Here is a 22017-nt window from a genome sequence, read left to right as displayed (position 1 = left end):
CTACATTTCCTTGTCAACAGCTTACAGCTGTCAATACTCCAGCAGCTATTCATCAAGGGGTTTTGGGGACTTATCCACACCCTGAACAGTGACATGCAGAAGCAACATTCCCAACCACATTTTCTACAATACCTATCTCCACTCATGAATGAACTGCAGTTTAAATCAGAGACATTTTAGTATGCCATGACTTCCAGCCACAGAGCATCACTGAAAGAGTTCTAATGTTTAAAGTATCCCAAGGCAGAGAACTTCTCTTCAGATCTCAGGTTTGGGATCACACAGACCCAGTTTTGTACTGGGGGCTATCTCTAACAACACCTAATTTTGTCCCAAACCAAGGAAACTCTAGTAACAACTAAATGTGGTTTGATCTTGGCTCTTTCTCTAAGCATTAAGATCTTTATCTAAGCATTAATTCTCTAAGCATTAAGCAAAAAATAAAGATTTAAACATAGAACACATTTATGAAAGGGTATGTATAGATCAGAGAAGGGGCTACCATACTCATTATGCTAGAAAGAACTTTCTCTAAGTGATGTTCCTTACTTGCTATACTGTCATTCCACAGGGTTGGTCATAGTCCTCACAAAATTCACGACACTGAGTAGTCATGTCTCTACCCCAAGCAGCAATAATATGAAACCTGGGGCTGATCCAGAGTCTACTTTCTTCTTACTTTCCATGGCATGCATCTTCTTCTTGATCAGGCATCTATACTTTCACCTGAGCTCTAATCTGCTTTCATCAGGTCTTATCATGGTCCTATAATCACCCTGGTTCCCAAAAGCTTTTACATGGTGCAGGCCTTTTTCAAGCATTAATGGTTTATGCCACTGCTTTGTGGCTACTCAGCCAGGAAGCCCTTTCCTCTTCGAACAGGGTTTCTACCAAGTAGCTGTTCAGAACTTTTCAGGTGTATATTCTCTTGGGGCCACTTTTGGCCAGTAAAGCTAGAAATAAAGAGTTCAAGTCATTGCAGTTTCCCTAGCCACAAATTTTCTCTATGTAACCATGTCATATTAAAAAGAGGTTTTTGATTCAGGGAGAAGACTGAGATCATTGAATGGGATACATAATTTTCTGAATGCAACCCAGTCTTCCTCTCTTCCATCTGTTTATTCTAGACTCAGTTCACTGTGTTTGTTTGAGATATATGTACCGATGGACCAGGTTAGGGGGCTAAGTGACTTTATATAATGTTTTAGAGTTTGTAAAGTGCTTTACCAAAATCTCTTTAGATCCTCATGACAACTCTGGAATGCTGATCCTAGTATCCTCATTTTACAGAGGAGGAAACTGGGGCTGAGAGATGTTAAATGACTTGCTCAGGGTCACATGGCTAGTAAATGTCTAAGAACAGATTTGAACTTGGGTCTTCTTGACTCCAGATCCAGTGTTCTATCACTGTGCCACTGTGTTGCCTCAAATCCTCAAACAGAGATATCTGGAGGACCACATCATTTACAAGATATTCCTCTTTCATTTGGAGTCTTCCGTTTCCATCCTCTCTGACAGTAACATACAACACTAGGGAAACACACACCTTTCTGTTTTATACCTTACTTGATATTAACAGATTAAATTAACAAAGCTATATCTGTTGTTGAATTCATTAAATAACCTTTTATTACCTTAGCATGGGATACATCATGGAAGAAAGCAGTAAAGTCAGCATTCTATTCTACAAAATGAAATGCTTTTTCATAGACACCAAACAATTAGCACAGTATGATCTTGTATTCTCTGTACCTTTCAGTCAATTTTATAACTATGTTTTAACAGTTGGAAAATGGTTACTGATATGAAAGTCATTTTTAATCAACTATGTATACTCACACCAACAACTTATTTGAGCAAAGATCAAAAACAACACCAAATTAGAAGAATAGAGTTGATAGGAAGATATGGTATGCAATTAAAAACAGGTTCACAGTGACCTATTTATACAAGCTATTAATTAACACTAAAGAAGGCAGCATAGTATAATAGACAGAGAGTCATATGTGAAATCATTAAGAACTCAAATTTTGTCTCTGACACATACTATCTATGTGACCCTGGCCAAGTTGCTTAACCTCTAAGTTATCAGGCAACTCTCTAAGACTCCAAGTTATAGGTGCCAATCATTGTCAGTGGAGAGATTGTCCACTCTAGGAATTTCCTTCACTAATAATAGCACAGGTCAAGATCAAATCAAAATTTTTGTGAAAAAATAGGGAATTGATAAAGGAACAGATAGTGACACAAATCACCATTTCCTAAGGAAGTTTAACCAAATTACCAAAATAAGAAGTCTAAAGGAGCCTCTAATTTCCTCAGTCAGCCAAAACTTGAACTCCTTGATACAGAGAAAGAGATGGAAATTAGGGGGCAACACTGGTTTAGACTTTTATCTTGTTTCCAACATCTCACAATAGAAGATGGTAGATAATTAAAAGGAATATTGCCTAATAAAATGGTGAAAAGGAACCAAATTTAAAAGAAATATTAAGAAAGTCTGGTTTGAGCCAAATAAGCTATATCATCCCACAGTATTCCTAAAACAAACATGTGAGGAAAACATACAGACATAAAAAAATATATCAATGTTATTATAAAAATGTATTTTCATCAACAGAGGGAATCTGACACTTTAGTCCCAGGGTGGGGAACATGTGACCTTGAGGCTGCAGGTTCCCCACTCCTGCCTTAGTCCCTAAAGTAATATATGAAAAGTAGAAATGGCATTTAGGAAGATGAAATTGGGAAGAAGAGCTAGACCCAGCTGAGTATAAACCAAGGAAAGACACACTGGAAGTAACACAGCCTAGAAAATACTGAAGAGTATTTTTATAAGATCTCAGAAAATGGATGACGTTAATACTAACAAAAAGTTGACAGAGAGAACATTAGTAATCAGGGAGCCCACTTTCTCATCTTTATAAGACTGATTTATATCCATATTGAAAGTATCCTTAGTAAAAATATGAGAAAAGAATAGAAAGGCTTTCACAAGCATTAGAGCCACAGCTGATAAAGACAGAAAAGAAAGTTCTTGCCACCAAGGTTCTTGGCACTGTCAAATGACACAACATCAGAAATTGATAGGATTTTATCTGTAGAAATGACATTTTGAAAGACATATTACCATCTTTTTTGCTGCTGTACTCTATGGACTGTGGGATAGTTCCTTCTGATTTGTAGATAAAACCATCTGTATCTATTGTCTCCCTCACTGGAATATGAGCTTGGAACCTTTTGTGCTCTGTATTGCTAGTGCTTAGCACAGTACTTTGCACAAAGCAAATTCTTAATAATTGCTTTTTCATTCATTCATTCATGCATATATACATGCATTCATTCACCTATCCATATACTCATTTAAATGATTTTCTTTACATTCTCACAACTGATTGAAAGATGCAGAGAATATAAGATATTGCTATAGCTATCATCTGTTAATCACAAGGAAGTATTTAACTTGGTAAAGGAAACTTCGGCCTTAAAGATGTTGTTCCAAATAGTAATCTCATATAGATAGATATACATACATACACACACATATACACATATGTGTGTGTATGTATGCATGTTAAGATCACACTCGAGAAATAGCCCTATACAATGACAGGCTTATTATTAATACCAAGGTACATACAGAATAGGGAGATATACACTTTCCAAAGTTGATCCCATTGCTGTAGATCTGTTGCACAAGATTCGAATGAAAGAAGTCTTCTGATTATTCAAAAAAGATCAATCTAGCAATCAATACGAACAAAACCAAATGGATGGAAATGTCTATTGTCCTGACTATGACAGGCTTATTATTAATACCAAGGTACATACAGAATAGGGAGATATACACTTGCCAAAGTTGATCCCATTGCCGTAAATCTGTTGCACAAGATTCAAATGAAAGAAGTCTTCTGATTATTCAAAAAAGATCAATCCAGCAATCAATACGAACAAAACCAAATGGATGGAAATGTCTATTGTCCTGACTATGACAAGAACTCTTGGAAGGATAGTTTGTTGAATTGGTCGATCAGTACAAAGGAGGTTGACTTGAAAGGAGGATCATTTAAATAAGTATATGGATAGGTGAATGAATGCATGTATATATGCATGAATGAATAAATGAAAAAGCAACTATTAATTACCAGAATATGTTAAGTTGGAATTCCATTGTAATCTGTAATGGTAAATCCACATTTGGATAGTGTATGCAATTTTAAGTACTCTACCATAAGAGAGAGAGACTGAAAAGTTAAAGTCCATTCTGAAGAGGAGACCAATGTGATATATGAACCTGAAACTATAATTCACATAAGGAATGATCAAAGATATCAGAACTTTTTAGCATGGAGAAGAGAAGATTATAGAGGGTACATAATAGCTGTTTTCAGCTACTTCAAAGATTGTCACATAGAAGAAGAATTAGACATTCTACATAGTTAAGGTGGGAAAAACTAGAATAAGTGAGTATAAATTATAAGGAAGACAGATTTCACCTCAAAACCAAAGAAGGTATTACTAACTAGATAGCTGAAAATTAAATGGGCTTACCATATGAGGTAGAGTCATTACAAGGTAGACAATATCTCCAGGTAAGAGTTATACAAGCTAAGATGACATTTTACACCTCTGATTTCTGTGACATTCTGTGATTCATTTAGATTCATAAATTCTAGTAAGATAGGAAAAAAAAACCCTAGTGTCCTTATGTAGAAATCAGCATGATGCAGTGCCATGGAACATGAGTCAGAAGGTTTTGACTCAGTTCCCAGCTTGGCCACTGTAATACTTGCAGAAATCACATCTCTCCATCTTACTTTTCTCATTTGTGAAAGAAGAAGGGTGGACTAGATCAGAGGTGTCAAACTCAAGGCCTGCAAAACTACCAAGTACATCCCAAATCACATAAAAATGTAATTAGGAAATGTTTAACAAAATAAATACAACACAGATACTATTGATTTGTGAATTTTTACATCATTGTGCAGCTTGCAGGGGTCCGTTTCTATATAAGTTTGACACCATTGGACAGCTCACCTCTAATTTAAGGTGCCTCCAAATCTATGACTCTACTTTATAATCACAACTTGTAGATTTAAATAACTTCATTTACAATAAAAAAGTAAGCAAAGTGAGAAGGTGTATACACACACACATACACACATGTATGTATGTATGCATGTGTATGTGTATTATGTATACACATACATACATATGTATATATACACATATATGCATACACACGTACATCTATAGAAATATATATATAAATTGAAGACAGAGTATGGCTACATTTAATTAAAAGACAATTTGACAAACAGATAAAATGAAACCACCAGAACAGAAGATAATAAGGTTTTTATAAGGTTCAGCATGAGTGGGTGGGAAAGCATTATATATAGGGATGAAGTGAATGAGAAGAATGACGCAAGGGGCAGTCTTAAAAATAAGATGTTAAACTAAATTATTTAAAATAATCTTCATCAAGAATAAAATAGAATTACACAGAAATTTCAAGAATACCTTGGCAATAGCTGTTTGTTTAAACATACGGGTCATCAGCCCCATGGCTTGAAAAAAGTGGCTACCAGTCTCGGTGGCACCTGAATGTGGAGCCCTCATTAATTTCTCCCACTCTTCAAAGCTAGTATTCAATTCCTATGTGGGAGGAAAGAACAATGTTTAGAAATACAGCATAAAGGGCAGAACAATTAATGTAACTGTGAATCATGTCCTACTTTTTTCTGCTACAGAAAGGTACGGAAAGAAGAGAAAATTCCCAAAGATACCAGCCTGCTCATACAAAAACGTCAATGCAGAGGTAGGTCAGTCACATGTTCCTACCAATTATAGAAACCAATGACAAGCTGTGGGTGAAAATAAAGCACTTTGCTAACATCATAAATCAAACACAAAGAGCTTTCTCTTAAGGAGAAACAATTTGCAAAGCAAGAAGAAAAAAATCTAATTATATAAGAAAGGAGGGCATAGAAAAAATATATGGTAACAAGTTACTTTTACAGCAAGATATAGTTTCATTTAAACAGGCATAAAGATTTGGGGAATGTTACTTAATTTTTTAAAAATGCAGTAGAATCAGATATTGACTTCCTTCAATTATATTTTCATCTGCAGTGTTGGAATAACTGAATATAAAGTCACTTTATTCTTATTTTAGAAAGCGTTGGAAAAATGTTTGGCATAAATCTACCAAGACTGGAAGATGATGCAGTTTCTGTCAGAAAGCCTCTTATATAAGCCCAGATTTAAGCAGATTTAACAATATGAAAACTAAATTCTTCAGATGTAAGTGCATATGAGGTTTCAATGTAATTTATTTTTGGTTTTCTAGTGTGATGATTAGCACATTTCACAGAGTGAAAACAGAACTGGAAGCAGATCTCTGGGGCAGAACTATATCCAAATTATACAAGTAGATAGTGGACTACCCTGTCATCAAAAATCTCTAGAGCAGAAGACTCCACAACCACCATTGATAATTAATTTCGGTGTTTCGTAAAAGCTCTGAGGAAATAAATCTTTCCTTAATGTTCAAGAAAAACACTATGTGCTGTAATATTAGTCCTCTTATTCTATCATCAGAGGAAAAAGGGAAAGATTATTTATCATTATTTATATAACGTTTCTCCACATACTTAAAAGCTGTAATTATGTTTCTTTTCAGCCTTCATGTACCAAAAGGACACAAAAACCAGTTTATTTTCTCTAGTTTAGTATTCCCTAAACTTATTTGGCCCTGAAACACTTCTGGGTTTGACAAAACTCATCAACGCTGGCCCAGAGAGCATAGGATGCCACCAGGATAAAGGTTGGGGAAGGAGATTTTAGAGCAAAATAGTAGAATTCAGCCCAATTTTATATATGAAAAAATTCAGCATCCAATGTTTTTAAAACACATTTCATGTTTAATCATTTAGTATTACAATGATAGTTACAACACTGAAATTTTCTCAAGGAGCACCTATTCACTTTGAACAGCAGGGTTCTACTATACAATGTAGTCTGGGAAATGATGCCCTAATTAATAACAACTCTTTCAGGTAAGCAGCTTTTTATATCAGCAAATATTTTTAAATGTACATTTTGCAATAACTTCATTATTTTTAGAAATAACTTAGGAAATGATTTTCAAAAAAGTAAGGGATCCTCACCTTTGCTGCTGCAGATGGAAGATCAAATGGAACACGTTGTCTAATTTTAGGGGGTAGCTGGGTTAAAACTTCAGTCTTTAATCTCCTGATCATTATATTACTTAATAGCTGATGAAGTTCACCTAGATTTGATGCACCTCTGGAGTCCCACTGAGCTCGTTTACCAAAATACCTGAAAAAAATGAAGAAAGAATGCTCCAAAGAATTGTTTGAATGTGTACTTATTTTCACAATGAAGGGCTAAAGGTTCTTCACAGCATGCAATCTCAATGCAATCTAGTTACAAGAACCTCATCCTTTTCAATGTTATATCAAAAGTTACACTCTACTAGTTATAAGTAAATAAGAATTATCAATTCTCCCTCGGAATTAGCTCTCTTATCAGTCCTCATTCTTTCCTCTACCACTGCCAGGACACTAGCAAAAGCCTGTACTACTACCATGGCTTTTGAACTCTGCTTTGACCCATTAAACACAAAGCTCCTAGATTAATCTTCTTAAGGCACAATTTTAATCATGTCACTCCACTGCTCAAAAACTGAGAACAGCTTCTTCACAACCTATGGAATGAAATACAAATGTCTTCTTCTATTAATTAAGCCCCATTGTAATCTGGATCTAACTGGGCTTTCTGGATGTATCTCACATGCCTCCCTCTAATACTAGCTAATCTGGACTATTTTCTACCTTGTGAATAAGCGCTACACTTTCTCACCTCACTACTTTTGCTTTTAGACGTTCCCTAGGCCTTAAATGTCTTCTTCCTTTGTACTGACTTAAAGGCCTAGCTTAAATACTAGCTTTTCCATAAAGACTTGTATGACCCCTCCTTCCTATGCAAGTTGAAAGCGATCTAATGACCTTTTGTCATCTGTATTTATAGTACGGTCCCTGCCCCTCAGTTTAAGAAGAATGTTTTGTTTATATGTATTATTTTTTTTAAAGGTCTGTTTGTTTGTTTTACTTCTCATAAGCCCACATTTTATTCAGTGGCTTCCTTTGGGGATAGGGAGGGCATAAATCATTATATAACTTGCTGAAAGCAAGTGGTCACTACATATGTGTTCAGTGTCCATTGGCCTTAGGAAAAGTCAGTTTTTCAGTTCAGTCCAAGTACAGTATACTAGGGATATTTGATCAAGGAACACAGGGTCAAAAACCATTTTGCTCCCCCATTAATTACCTTTTATGAGGAGGCCAAAGGGGAAATAAAAAGTCTGGACCAATCAATAAGCATTTATTAAGTATCTATGTTGTGCTAAGCCATGTGCCTGGCACTGAACATACAGAGTCAAAAATGGAATAGTCTTTGCACTCAAGGGGCTGACATGCTATTAGGGAGACTAATATACGTATAGAAGTATCTCCCATTCAGGATGAGCAATTAATGACACAAGACTCGGGGAGGGAGGGACGGGGCAGAAAAGAAATTAGGGTTGGATGATTATATTTGATAATCTACTGCAGAGGGATAATAATTGAGCTCATGGGACCTGAAATCACTAAGTGAGATCCTGTAGAGAGGAGAAGAGAAGAGGATGGAGCTTTGCAGAACACCCATAGTCAACGGCATGGCCTGGGAAAAGACACCAAGCAGAACAATAAGATGGGTAGACTACATCATCAGATATTAAGTAACATAATGTTCAGGAGAGTAAAATGTCACAAAAATCTAGAAAGAGCATTCAGGAAAATAGGATGATCAACAGTGATAAACAGGCTGTAAGAGATGACAAGAATGATGAGAAATGAGAAAAAGCCATTAGATTTACCAATTAAGAGATCATTGGTAACTTTAGAGAGAAGAGTTTTAGTTGAATGATGAGGCTGAGACATGAAAAACTAAGCCACCTTGGATTGGAGTAAACTTGGGCCTTACCTTTTAAATTGTTTTAAAAGACAGAATTGCTGCTCTCTCCCTGCCTTTCTGCATATATTATAATAGATTCCCCCAATCCGGTCCCCTCCAAGTAGAATACTCTCCAAACTATAACCTCCTCATAGGCAGGTCAGTGGAAGTTATTAATAAATGCTTGCTGAAGGGAACAAGGTAGAATTTGCTTGGATAACTTAATGGAATTCTTGGAGGGGTAAATAAAGGAGAAAATTAGAGATTTACTTAACCTTTCTAAAACCCTCTTCACAAGGTTCCACACCAAAAATTAAAATAATGATTCAGTCACAATGAGACTGAGGAGGAGGCTTCCCTGTCACGGATATGAAACTGTGATACAGACAGGAAACAAATGATAGGGATAAATGACACTTTTGTGAAAGGAGAAATTTAAAGTGCTCAATTCCTCAGAAATCATTGGTAGGTTCAGTCTTATTTAACATTTTAATAAATGACCTGGAGGAGGGAATGTGCAAATTATTAGATGACACTAAATTTTTCCAAATTGCAAAGAGCAAAGACAATGGAGATAAATGATACAAAAAAATCTCATGAGTTTGTGAAAGTGGGAAGGAAAGTGGCATATGAGTTATAATTTGAGAAAAATCATGAAACTTATAAAATGAAGGGCTCTGAGCTATCAATTAGAAAGTAGAAAATAAACTTGAGAGTCTTTGTAGACCAGCAATGCTTAAAAAGTGTGTTCTGTGAATCCTTGGGGGTCTTAGAGGGCGAAACTGTTTTTATAATAAAACTAAGACATTATTTGCCTATGAAAATACTCTTCGTTTTTTCAACTTTGTATCTGTGAGGCAAGATTTTCTTCATATACTTCAGCCAAAACACAACATGACTGAATGCAAAAGCAGATATGAAAACTTAGCTGTCTTCTATTAAGTCAGACATTAAAGGAATTAGAAAAAAAAAGTGAAACAATGCCACTCTTCTCACTTGTTTGTTGTTTGAGAAGATTTTGTTATTTTCATAAAAATGTTATTTATGTTAACATATGATGGGCTTATTATTATTAATTTAAGTGAATAAATGTTTTAAAACTTTATCAGTTTAATTTCTAATACAATAAATATTGATACAATAAACCCACATAAACAAAAGCTCTTTGGGATCCCTCAAAAACTTCTAAGAATATAAAGGGGTCCTGAAACCAAAAAGTTTGTGAATTGCTGCTGTGAAGACATCATTCCATTGAACTGCAGTGTCCAAAAAGAACAACAAAATTTTGGCCATCACCAAAATGGTCTAAGAAAAACAGAAAACATTATCCTACTCATCAGTATCTGCCATATTATTTGTTATTATGGTCACACATTTATAGTCAATAGAATAGTAACCTTAAGCTTCCTAACAGTGTCTAGAATGGTGTCAATTGATGATACAGAGGGAAATCAATTTATTTTAAGGGATGATTGTTGATTTTTGAACTTAATACAGGAAAGACAGTTTTGGAATTGTGTAGTACTAAAAAAACAAAACAAAACAAATAACTATTTAATTTTCCATTGTGTGTGTATGTGTGTGTGTGTTTAAAAAGCCTAGAGAAGGGACTAATTATTATAGTGGCCAAGTCAGTATTCATTTGAATTTATCATCACAAGTTGATTTCATTAAATAAAGCCATTCGGCATTCAGAGAAAATAATTAAAAATTCTGAGTCAATACATAACCAGCTAAACTGAAATTATAGAACTGTAATCTCTTAATACACTCAGCAATAAGCCACGGGACTCTACAATTGTTTTTCTGGTTAACTCTATTTTAGTTAAAAGGGCAAAGCTGGAATACAGGAATATAATGACTGTTACCATTTTTATTTGCTTTGTTCTTTTTCTGGGATGTTAAGAAAACTCTCTGTTTTCCTTATGAACTATCAGCATCTTTGGATTGTGAAAGACTGGAGAGTCATTAAGTTCATTGTTATACTTTCAAGGGGAACTGCATTTAAATGACCTTAATAACATTTATTCCATTTGCTTTAGGGACCATTAATCCAAACTTTTAAGATCTCTCAGAGTTAAGATCCTAGGTCTAAATCATATACATCAGCTTATATATGTATTTAATGAGATTGTAATTTATTGCATCATTTAACAACTGACATGAATAAGAAAGTCATTTATAAATATGTTCTATTCACAATTCTAAAGCAGCTGTATAACTCAGTCTACAGCTGAATGTGTGTATGTGTGTATACATGTATATCTACATGTGTCTATATAATATATTTGTGTGTATATACAATGTAAAACATACATTTGTAAGACAGAGAGAAAGAGACAGAGAAACACATAGAGAAGATGTTTAGGAGTAGGTACCTGACATGAGCATTACAGTATCTTTTTGCATATTCAGTCCATGTTCCAAATTGTTTTGGGAAAAGTGCATCAATCTGCATAAAAAGCTAAAAACAACAACAACAATACTTTAATATAGTCATATACTTTTAATTTAACCTAAATTATTTTAAGCTTATTATATTAATAGTATTTTAAAATCTCTTCAAACAGTAACTTAAAATTTTTCCTTCATCAACCAAAAATACATGGCATTTTAGTAACAGTCTATCAACAACCATTTATTATATGAGACACTACTTTATGCCCCAGGCACCAGAGATACAAAGACAAAATGAAACTGTCCCTGCCAGCAAGGAACTTACATTTTTTGAGGGGTGGGGGAGAGAATCATGTACACATTTGTAGGATATACACAAAAGAAATACAGGGCAATTTCAGGGAAATGCATTAAAAGCTGAGGAGTATCAAGAAAGGCCTCTTGTAGGAAGGAGTTAGCACTTGAGCTGAGCTTTCAAGAAAGCTGGGTAGGGATGCTGAGAGGGAGAGATAAGAAGCGAGTACATCCAGGCATGACGGGGCAATTTGTGTAAACATATGGACACTAGAGATAGAATGTTGTATGGGAAAAATATCAAGAAAGCTAGTTTGACTAAACGACAGAGTAGAAGAAGGAGAGAAATGTGTAACATCTGGAAAGGTAGGCTAGAGCCAAAATATAAAAGGTTTTAAATGTCAAACAAAGGAATTTGTATTTGATCTTAGAAATAATGGGAGCCAGTGGAGTTTACTGATGAGGAGAGTGACATAGTAAAAACTACATTTCAGGAAAATCACTTTGGTAGCTGTGTGGAGGATGGTCTCCTAACTCGAGAGGCAATAAGACCCAGATTTAGGGCAGGAGCTCTAAGAGCTGTGGGTAGTGAGTAGACAAATACAAGAAATGTAAAAGTCAAAACAAAAAGGCTTGGCAATTGATTGGATATGTAAAATTAGGAAGAGATAGGAGTTGCTGATAGTGTTAAGTGGCTAACCTGGGCAACTGGAAGTACAGTGGTGCCCTCGACAGAAATCAGGATGTTAGAAAGACGTAAGTGTTTGAGGAGAAAGAGAATGAGTTTGGTTTTAGACATGCTGAGTTTGAAATGACTATGGTAGAGCAGTTTGAAATGTTGGCAGAATTGGCAGAAAGACCTGTCAATAGGCAGTTGGTGACTAAGGCACAAGTGAGAGACTAGAGCTATATAGACTACAGGATATATAGAGACTGTAGGATATATAGAGACTATAGGATATATAGATCTTGTAGCCCTCTTACTGTTGTGAAGAGATGATAAAAAAAGCCTATGAGAGCTGATGAGCTTATAAAGACAAAAAGCATAGACAGAGAAAAGGGTTGAGCACAGAATCTTGGGATATACCTACAGTTAGAAGCCAAGATATGGATGCTATGATACCAAAGAAGACTGAGAAGGAACAGTTAAATGAGGAGTAGAATCAGGAGAGACTGGTGTTATGAAAACATAGAGAACAGGAGACTGCTCTCATATATAGGAGAAGGTGGTCATAGTGACAAATCCTAGTGATCAAGGATAAAGATGGGCAAAAGACCCTTGGATTTGGCAATTAAGAGATCACTGGTAACTTTGGAAAAGGTAATTTCAGTTGAGTGATGGGGTTGGAAGCCAGAATGCAAATGGCTGAGAAGTGAATAAGAGAGGAAAGATTGGAAACAAGGAAAGTAAAAGGCTTTTTCCAGAAATTTGGTTGTGAAAGAGAGGCAAGGGAGGATCAGGTGAGGGTTTTTTAATGATGAGGAAACCCAGGATGTTCAAAAGCAGCCAGGAAGGACCCAATAAATAGTTAAGAAATTTAAAAAATGGGTGTCTTAGGGCAATGATTATTGGGAAAATCTACAGTAAGAGATGGGAAGGGATGGAATCAAGGGCACATGAAGTTGGGTTGACCTTAGAAAGAAGAAAAGGAAAAAGGACTAACATCTTCATCAGAGAGTAAAAGAAGAGAGATGAGGCAAAGATGGAAAGGAATCATGAGATATAGAGTAGAGAGAAAAGGAAGCTCAAGGTTAATGTTTTCTATTTTCTCAGTATAGTATCAGGCAAAGTACTCTACTGTGTTGGTGGGGCAGAGTGTGGGGAGATGGTGAAGAATACATAAGGGGAAAAGAAAAGGTTTAGAATAGATCTTGTAGGTAGTGATACAGAGAATTAATTAAGGAATAGTAAAAGAGTTGCATTGCTGCCAGAAGGAACCAGTTGAGATCAGATCACATAAATCTGTAGTAGAGCCAGTCAACATGGTTGTATGACTTTCCCCTGTACCACTAAGTAATTAGGAAAAGCAAATGGTGGAAATAATTCCGAATTGGGGTTGGTCATGTTACGACTAGACAAGGGGACTGGTTAAGAGTCAGAAGTGAGGAAAGTAAAGCCAGAATCGAGGTGATGGCCTGTTAGAATACTGAGAGGGCCTGGAGGTCATGGTGAGTATGAAGAATAGGTTTGGGAGGAATGAGGCACAGGGAAGTTGGACTAATGAGATTATGTCAGACGAGAATTTCAGGATTCTTGCTCCTGAAAGTGGAACAATTGTAGGGGATGGATAATGAAATCAAGGGTATGATCTTCCCTTTGTATGTGGCCCCATAGAGTGAAGGAGGAGGTCATAGGTGTTGAGGACCTGAAGGGCCAAGGCATCTGAAGGAGCATTGATGTATATGTTGAAGTTTCTTAGTATAGGGGTAAGGGTTTGTCACCTTTTTGAAAAAGGAAGGAAAATGACAGGGGGGCTGGTCCTTAACTGCCATCAAGGCCTAGATAGAAAAAAATATCTAGGCAAAGTGAATGTCAAGGAAGGCATTTAATTTTTGATCCTAGGATGGTTCCTTAAGGTGATGGGACTATTGTTGGAAGCTCTGGTCCCACAGGTTAGGGGTCTGGGACCCTGATCCTAGAGTTAAGAGATTTAGTATTTAAGATGCAGGTGCTAATTTGAGTCGTGGTAGATAGGTACTTAGGTTTGAAGTTCATGTCCTGAGCTGAGTCCTGGAAATTAAAGGTAGGATATATGAAACTTTGGTTTTGAGTCAAGTTGTGATAGAGCCAATCTTTAGTTTTGAAAGAGTTGCAGTAGATCCCAGGGCAGCAGATTGTTGCGGAAAAGTAAAGGAAGACATTATCCCTGACTCTGCCAATGATAACTAACTTGAGCCAGAGGCTCATCTATGCTTCGAAGACACTCAAGACATTTGTGGTCTGAATTAACCGTGCAGGAATAGGGGAAGGTGCCCAGAGGTCTCTGACTTGCCAGAGAGCTGAAGTTTCAACAAGGAGCAGCAGGCTGAAGAAAATATCATATTTCCCACAGCATCCCTTTAGTAAGATACCTTAGGAGCCTGAAGGTTTGTAATGCTGCCCCTTTCCTTCTCATCCACTATCATCCCAAACTCAATTATGTTCCAAAGTTATTACCCTTCACTCATTACCCTTCCCTTGGCTCCTCCATTTAACATACACATTAGCTTCTGGTCTCAGTTACCCTGTGTAGCAGTAACAGCACTATTCTCCCAGCCAGTAACATCTGAAACAATCTTTGATCCATGTAATCCTGCTGTATATCTCATACTTACATGCTATGAGATTGCTATCTCACCTCAGAGTTAGGATCAAACAACATTTTTTCAATCACTAAGCAAATTCACTTTCTTTCACAGATTAATTTATACTAATACATGAGAAGTGGAAACTAAAATGACTTTAGCTTCATGTTTTTAAAATGTTTCATGAAGCGTGAAGAATATTTCACTAAAAATTGAGAGAAAAGTATTTCTAGAACTTAAGTCTTTCTTACCAAGACACCAAAAAGTTTTAATCCTACAATCAGTCCAAACTATAAAAATGTTTTCCATTGCTGCTGAATACTCATAGATACCCTTAGATATTCCAAACATGTATATGGTGCTCTATAGCTTCATATTCTTGAGAGGTCTTGGCATACGGTCATTCTTTGGCTGCTCTATATAGAAAAAAAGCTTTTGGAAAAATGGAATGTTACTATAAAGAAATCTCCAAGTATTTACAGGATGGGCAACAAGAGCAATACTTTCCTTTAGTAGTTTGGTTTTACTACCTAGTACATGATACATATTTTATGTCCAAATTTTTTGCATGCTATCAACATTAGAATGGAGCTTAGCAATATATATGGTACATGATATGCTCTTAATACATGCTTGATGACTGACTCACAACTGCCATCTCTAAGTAGATGATTCCCAAATCTATGAAACTCTACTCTCTCCCTGGACTCCAATGATCTATCAACAACTATTAGTATATCAAATTCAACACAAACAAAACAGAACCCATCATCTTTACTCTTCAATCAATCAAGCCTTTATTAAGGACTTATTGAGTTCCAAGAACTATGTTTAAAGTAGTGGAGATACAAAGAAAAAGGAAAAAAAGTTCTTGCCCTCAAGGAATTTACATTTTAATGGAAAATCCAACATGTACATGAATTGCTACATGGAAGAGACATATTAAGTAGATGAAATGGAGCTTTAGAGAGGAAGGCTGTATTTAATAGACAGACTAGGAAGGGCCTCCAGTAGAAAATGGTGCTTGATCTAAGTCTTAATGGAAGTCAGGGGTTCTAAGAGGTGGACTCTGGAGGAAGAGTACGCTAGACATGGGGGACAGCCATTGCAAAGGTAGTCAGGAGATGGAACACTGTATGTGAAAGACAGCACATAGACCTATAAAATGCATGGAAGTTCTATATAAAAAGACTGAAAAGAAGGAAGGGGCCATGTTGTGAAGAGCTTTAATAATTAACAAAGTACAATATATTTGATCCCAGAGGTAATAATGAGCTATTGGAGTTGGGGTGGGGGAGGGCAGGGTTGACAGGGAGCTACTGGCAGACATACGGTCAGTTATTACTTCAGTACCTACATAGAAAACGGAAGAGATTGGAGAGACTTGATAGAGAGTTTGAACTAGAGTGGCAACTACATGAGTGGAAAGAAGTTGTGGAGAAAAAATAGCAAGGTTTGGCCATGGTTAGCTATGTAGGCTGAGCAACAACGAGGAGTCAAAGACAACACTGAAATTGTGATTTTGGGTAACTGGCAATGTCCACAAGATAAGAAGTAAAATTCAGAAGTCAAAATTTGGGGGGGAGGGAGTAGTAGAGCGGACAACGAATTCTGCTGTGGACAGAACTTTGGTTTCTGGGTATGACATGGATGAGTATCCAACAAAGGAGATTGAGAAGGAAGAGTCATGAAAATCCAGAGAGAGTGTGCAGTAGGAAAAAAAATGGTCAACAACGCCAAAGCTGCTCTCCTCTAAGCGTCTTTTTTTTTTTTAACTTCTGTTGATAACATAACCATTCTTCTAGTCACCAAGCTTTATGTCATTTTGGATTTTTTTTTCCTCTCCCCTTCTTCCCCCACCATATCCAGTTAGTGGCCAAATACTACTGATTGTACCTCCACAAAATCTCTTTTGCCTTTGCCACTCTCCTCATTCATATGGCTATTCTCTAGTACCAAACTTTATTATCTTCTCCTATAATACACTGTCATAGCATTCAAATTAATCTCCCTGCTTCCATAATATTCCATCTCTAATATATCCTCTATACAGTTGCCATAATAGTCTTCCTAAAGCACAAGTATGATGTGACCATATCACTTTCCTGCTCAAAAACTTAGTGGCTCACTATTACTTCTATAATAAAATAAAAACTCTTCTACATAGTATTTAGGATGCTCCATAAAATGGCTCCAACTTTCCAGTGTATTTTTTCACTCATGTTCCAGGTAAAGTTGAATATTTGCTGCTCCTCAAACTCAGCACAGCAACCCCTTTCTCTATCCCTTCACATAGTACATTCTTCCTCTTAAAATCTTTAACGTACTTCATAATTAAGGTAAGATACCACATCTTTCATGAAACCTACTATAATTTGCTGGTTTATTGCTAATTTCTCCTTCCATAAATTATCTTGTATATTATCTCTGTATGTAAAACTCATTTTCCTCCTGCTTAGTCCCTAGTCCTGCCTTCACCCCGACTGTAGAATGCATGCTACTTGAAGTTAAGTACTGTTTTAAAAAAAAACACAAAACTTTTATTATTGTTGTATCCTCAGTGCCTAGATACAATGCCTTACGGAAAACAGATAAAATAAATGTTTGCCTGGTTGCACCTACTGTGTAGGCCCACATGCTAAATCTATTTGAGAATGTTCATTATAAGATACTTTATAATCATTATTATGTCTCTAAGAAAAAGTACTCAGGAATTCTCTCTGGGAGTCTAAGGTATCTAAACTTAAAAACATGTTACAAAACAGTAGGTCATTGATTCAATTAACTTTCCTGGAAACACACACACACACACACACACACACACACACACGCTAAAAATTTCTATTTTTAATACCTCTTCAGGTCTTCCTAAAGCTGGAGTCCCTGTAAGAAGAATGGCTCTTCTAGATTTTTGTACTAAAGGCAACAAAATCTTGCTTCGGGATGCATTTCTGGACTTCATGTAGTGTGATTCATCTATTATAATGACTTCAAAGTTCTGTTTGTATAGAGTGTCTATCAGAAGCTTCGCATCTGTAGTTAATAGACCATAACCTAGAACTGTCACTTTGCTGGTCGATATTCTCCTAGGAAAGAAAATAGAGGTTTTAAAAAAAAAATGTCAGTTAGCAATTTACATTGGAAAATATAACTATTGTTGGAGGGAAGAGAAATAAAGGGGAAGAGAAAAAGAAAAGAAAATTAGAGGCTATAATTCTATTTTTGGGGAGAAAAAGGATTATGAAGACTTTATGTATCCTTAGTCTAAGAGAAAAGAAGTTTTGATTGCTTAAACTACAACTTAAAAGTAATAATATTCAATAAGTGAAATTCTTACAATATAAAAATTATTCCTGAGAAATATTTTTAATCTATTCATTTAATCACATACTAAAAATGAATTTATTAGTTCATGATGACAATAAAAATTCACTTCTTTTTCATCTTGTTATTAAGAAAACAGAAGAACACTATAGCTGTGCACAGATGATGGTTAACTCTAAATGATAGATACTACTTCAACATTTTTTCTTTATAAACAGTGCAAACTAACAATAGACAATATTATTCAGCTCTCTGCTTTCTAATAGATTAGAATACATAATTGTCAATGGCAACAATGCAGTCAGAATTTTTGAGTTCTGACTGGCTATGGTAAGAGGATTTGTGATTTTCTCTTTCTATTTAGGAAACAAAATGCAGAAGAAATTACAAATAATGACTTCATATACAACCAGGGCATGTCTAGAGGGAGAGTAATCTATATGTGAATCAAATAAAATTATTTTTTATTTAAGCATTATAAATATTTTAATTTAATAAAATTAATTTTAAAAATTAATTTAATAAAATAATTTAATTTAATAAATGTTTAAATATAAATAAATATTTTATTTTTTCTTTAACCATTATAGTAACTAATAATATGGTTATGTGACTAAAATATGACTAAGAGGAAAAAGACATTGATATTTGTTTAACAACAATACAATTTATGTTGGCTAGAAATGATGAAAGTTCCTTAGAACCTTATGAATTCTACTATCTTTCAATTCTTAGTACCAATTTTAAAAGTTAGTAACCAACTATACAGAAAACAGCAAACTGTGTACTAAATTTGTTTTTAATTCATTTTACCCATACTCTTTCAACTTCATATATAACTTTAAAAGCTTTTTGGTTTCATAATGAAATGCACATTTATGTTGTTAAATTTCAACCAGCTCTATATATTTCTACAACCGTTTAGCTATTATCTCTTTTTAAATATTCCCCAAGTAACCAGGCACCTAAGGTTGGGAAAAGTATAACCTGACATATAGGCTCTAGAAATGTAAATTTGCATGGCTACTTTATTTACTTAAGCATTAAGCCAGATCATTCACAAATAAACTTAACATAAGTAGATGCAAAATTAAATTAGGAAAAGAGGTTTTGTAATAAAATGAAATAAAATATTTAATATATAAATATATATATTAATAAAAATAATATATAAAACATATAATAAATACATAAATAAATAAAATACCTTAAAATACTGGAAATATTTGTAAGCATTACTGCATAAACTAAATTAACTACATATGTCCATCAAAAGTTGTTGAATAAAACTCCGTCATACAGAACAAGACAAATGTCTATGCTGATCAGGAAAGGAATACAAAGGCATCAAATTTTGTAAGTTACTCGGAGACATTTTATAAACTTTTTAACAAGTACATATTTTCTGCACATTGAAAAAAATATATATATATAGTTTACCTATCAGATATATGGAGAATGGAAAAATTTATCATCAAACAAGAGATAGAGAACATTATTAAATGCAAAATGGATAATTTTGATTACATTATATTTAAGTTGTTCTTACCCAACATCAGTTTTATTCTGAATAATAACGATCTCTTGCGGTCCTAGTTCTGGAACCCATTTCTCAATCTCCTCTGTCCAAGGATATCTCAGAGATGAAGGAACAACTATTAAAAGAGGCCATTCATTTTTGTAAAAATAAGCTATGGCAACTGCTTGAATTGTTTTTCCTAGACCCATCTAAAGGAAAAAACAAGGAAAAAAGTGCACAAAAATCACTAAAAAAAGAATATATATATACATACATATATAACACATATATGCATTTTAAAACTGTATTCTGTATTCAATTCGCAATTATTCAGTTAAAATCATATTGGGCTATGCAAAGAATCTATTTTTAAAAGGAAATAGTAATTTTCAAATAGACTTGCTTATTAAACTTAAGTTGTAGTGATCACAACATTAGAAAATCTTGCTATTTTTACATAACAGAGAATTGTAAAATTCTATAGTCGTGATGCTTCTTATGAGCTGAATTAAATGAAAATAATTTATCTGATAAAACAAACAAACAAAAAGAAAGACCTGAGTTCAAATCATGCCTCAGATATTTACTAGTTGTGTGACCCTGGTCAAATTACTTAACCTCTCTAAGCCTCAGTTTCCTCATCTGTAAAATGAGGATAATAATAGCATCTATATCACAGGGTTATTGTGAGGATCAAAATATATGTAAAATGCTTTATAAAGGGCTATAATTAGCTATTAAAGATCACTTTTAATCACTTCTTAGGTTTAGAAATCTAGACAAATTTTTTGATTGAAAAAAATTACCATTCATTTTATAAAGACTATCTATAATGACCATCTAACTATATTTCAAATGCAGTTTAAATCAGAATATACTTTAGCTAGAAGTGTAACAACAGTTGGTAAATAGTGTAATAAATTACACGAACTGACTTACATGCAAGTCACCTACCTCTGTCACTATCTCTACCACTTACTAGCCTTGTGAGACCTTTTTACAAATGCTACATCTCTCATTTACTAGCTGTTTAGTTTTAAGCAAGTCACTTAACCCTCTGAGCCTCAGTTTCCTCAACTGAAAAAAGGGCATAATAAGTCCTATAATTAACTACAGCTATAGGGTTAATATGAGAAACAAATGAAAGAATGAATACAAAGTCCTTTTTAAAGGTTAAAGCACTATATAAATGTCCTACCATTATTAAATAGTAAACTCCCAGAAAGCTGGGAAAGAATATTTACAACCAGTGTCTCTAATAAAGTCCTCATTTCTAAAATATATAAAGAACTGAGTCAAATTTATAAGAATACAAGTCATTCCCCAATTGATAAATGGTCAAAGGATAGGAAAAGGTAGTTTTCAGAGGAAGAAATGAAAGCTATCTATAGTCATATGAAAAAATGCCCTAAATCACTACTGATTCGAGAAATGCAAATCAAAACAACTCTGAAGTACCACTTCATACTTATCAAATTGGCTAACATGACAAAACAGGAAAATGATAAATGTGGGAGAAGATGTGGGAAAATTGGAACACTAATGCATTGTTGGTGGAGTTGTGAACTAATCCAACCATTCTGGGGAGCATTTTGGAACTATGCCCAAAGGGCTATAAAACTGTGCATACCCTTTGATTCTGTGATACCACTGCTAGATTTATATTCCAAAGAGGTTAAAAAAAAAAAAAAAGAGAAAAGGAGCTATATGTACAAAAATATTTACAGCAACTCTTTTTGTGGTGGCTAAGAACTGTAAATCAAAGGTCTGCCCATCAATTGGGAAATGGTTAAACAAGCTGTGGTATAAGAATGTAATGGAATACTATTGTTCTATAAGAAATGATGAGCAGGCAGACTTCAGAAAAACCTGGAAAGATTTATATGAACTGATGCCGACTCAAGTGAGCAGAACCAGAAGAACATTATACATAGTAACAGCAACACAGTGTGATGACTTACTTTGATATACTTATCAGCATGTAAGGATCTAAGACAACTCCAAAAGACCCATGATGGAAAATACTATCCACATCCAGAAAAAGAACTATAAAGTCTGAATGCAGATTGAAGCATACTATTTGCTGTCTCTCTCTCAATCTCTTTCTTCTTTCTTGTGTTCTAATTCTTTGGTTCTAATTCTGCTTTACAATGTGACTAATGTGAAAATATGTTTAA

The 22017-nt window shown here is 34.8% G+C and overlaps 1 protein-coding gene across 6 annotated transcripts in view; it reads right to left on the bottom strand.

Annotated features, from left to right (window-relative positions):
* ZRANB3 (zinc finger RANBP2-type containing 3) overlaps positions 1 to 22017 on the bottom strand; it is a 190357-nt gene that overhangs the window by 75391 nt on the left and 92949 nt on the right. For all 6 annotated transcript variants that reach the window (XM_027835736.1, XM_027835733.1, XM_027835737.1 and 3 more), the window contains exons 4-8: positions 19871 to 20049; positions 17852 to 18083; positions 11400 to 11485; positions 7173 to 7344; positions 5524 to 5658 (exon numbers count right to left, since the gene is read on the bottom strand). In XM_027835736.1, the coding sequence (XP_027691537.1) occupies positions 5524 to 5658; positions 7173 to 7344; positions 11400 to 11485; positions 17852 to 18083; positions 19871 to 20049 (804 nt within the window). The remainder of the gene's footprint in view (positions 1 to 5523; positions 5659 to 7172; positions 7345 to 11399; positions 11486 to 17851; positions 18084 to 19870; positions 20050 to 22017) is intronic.

This window comes from Vombatus ursinus, unplaced genomic scaffold (genome assembly GCF_900497805.2).
Source record: "Vombatus ursinus unplaced genomic scaffold, bare-nosed wombat genome assembly UNPS02014816.1, whole genome shotgun sequence".
Taxonomy (NCBI): Eukaryota; Metazoa; Chordata; class Mammalia; order Diprotodontia; family Vombatidae; genus Vombatus; species Vombatus ursinus.
Note: the sequence above shows the minus strand (reverse complement) of the source record. Positions and strands in the feature narration are given on the sequence as shown.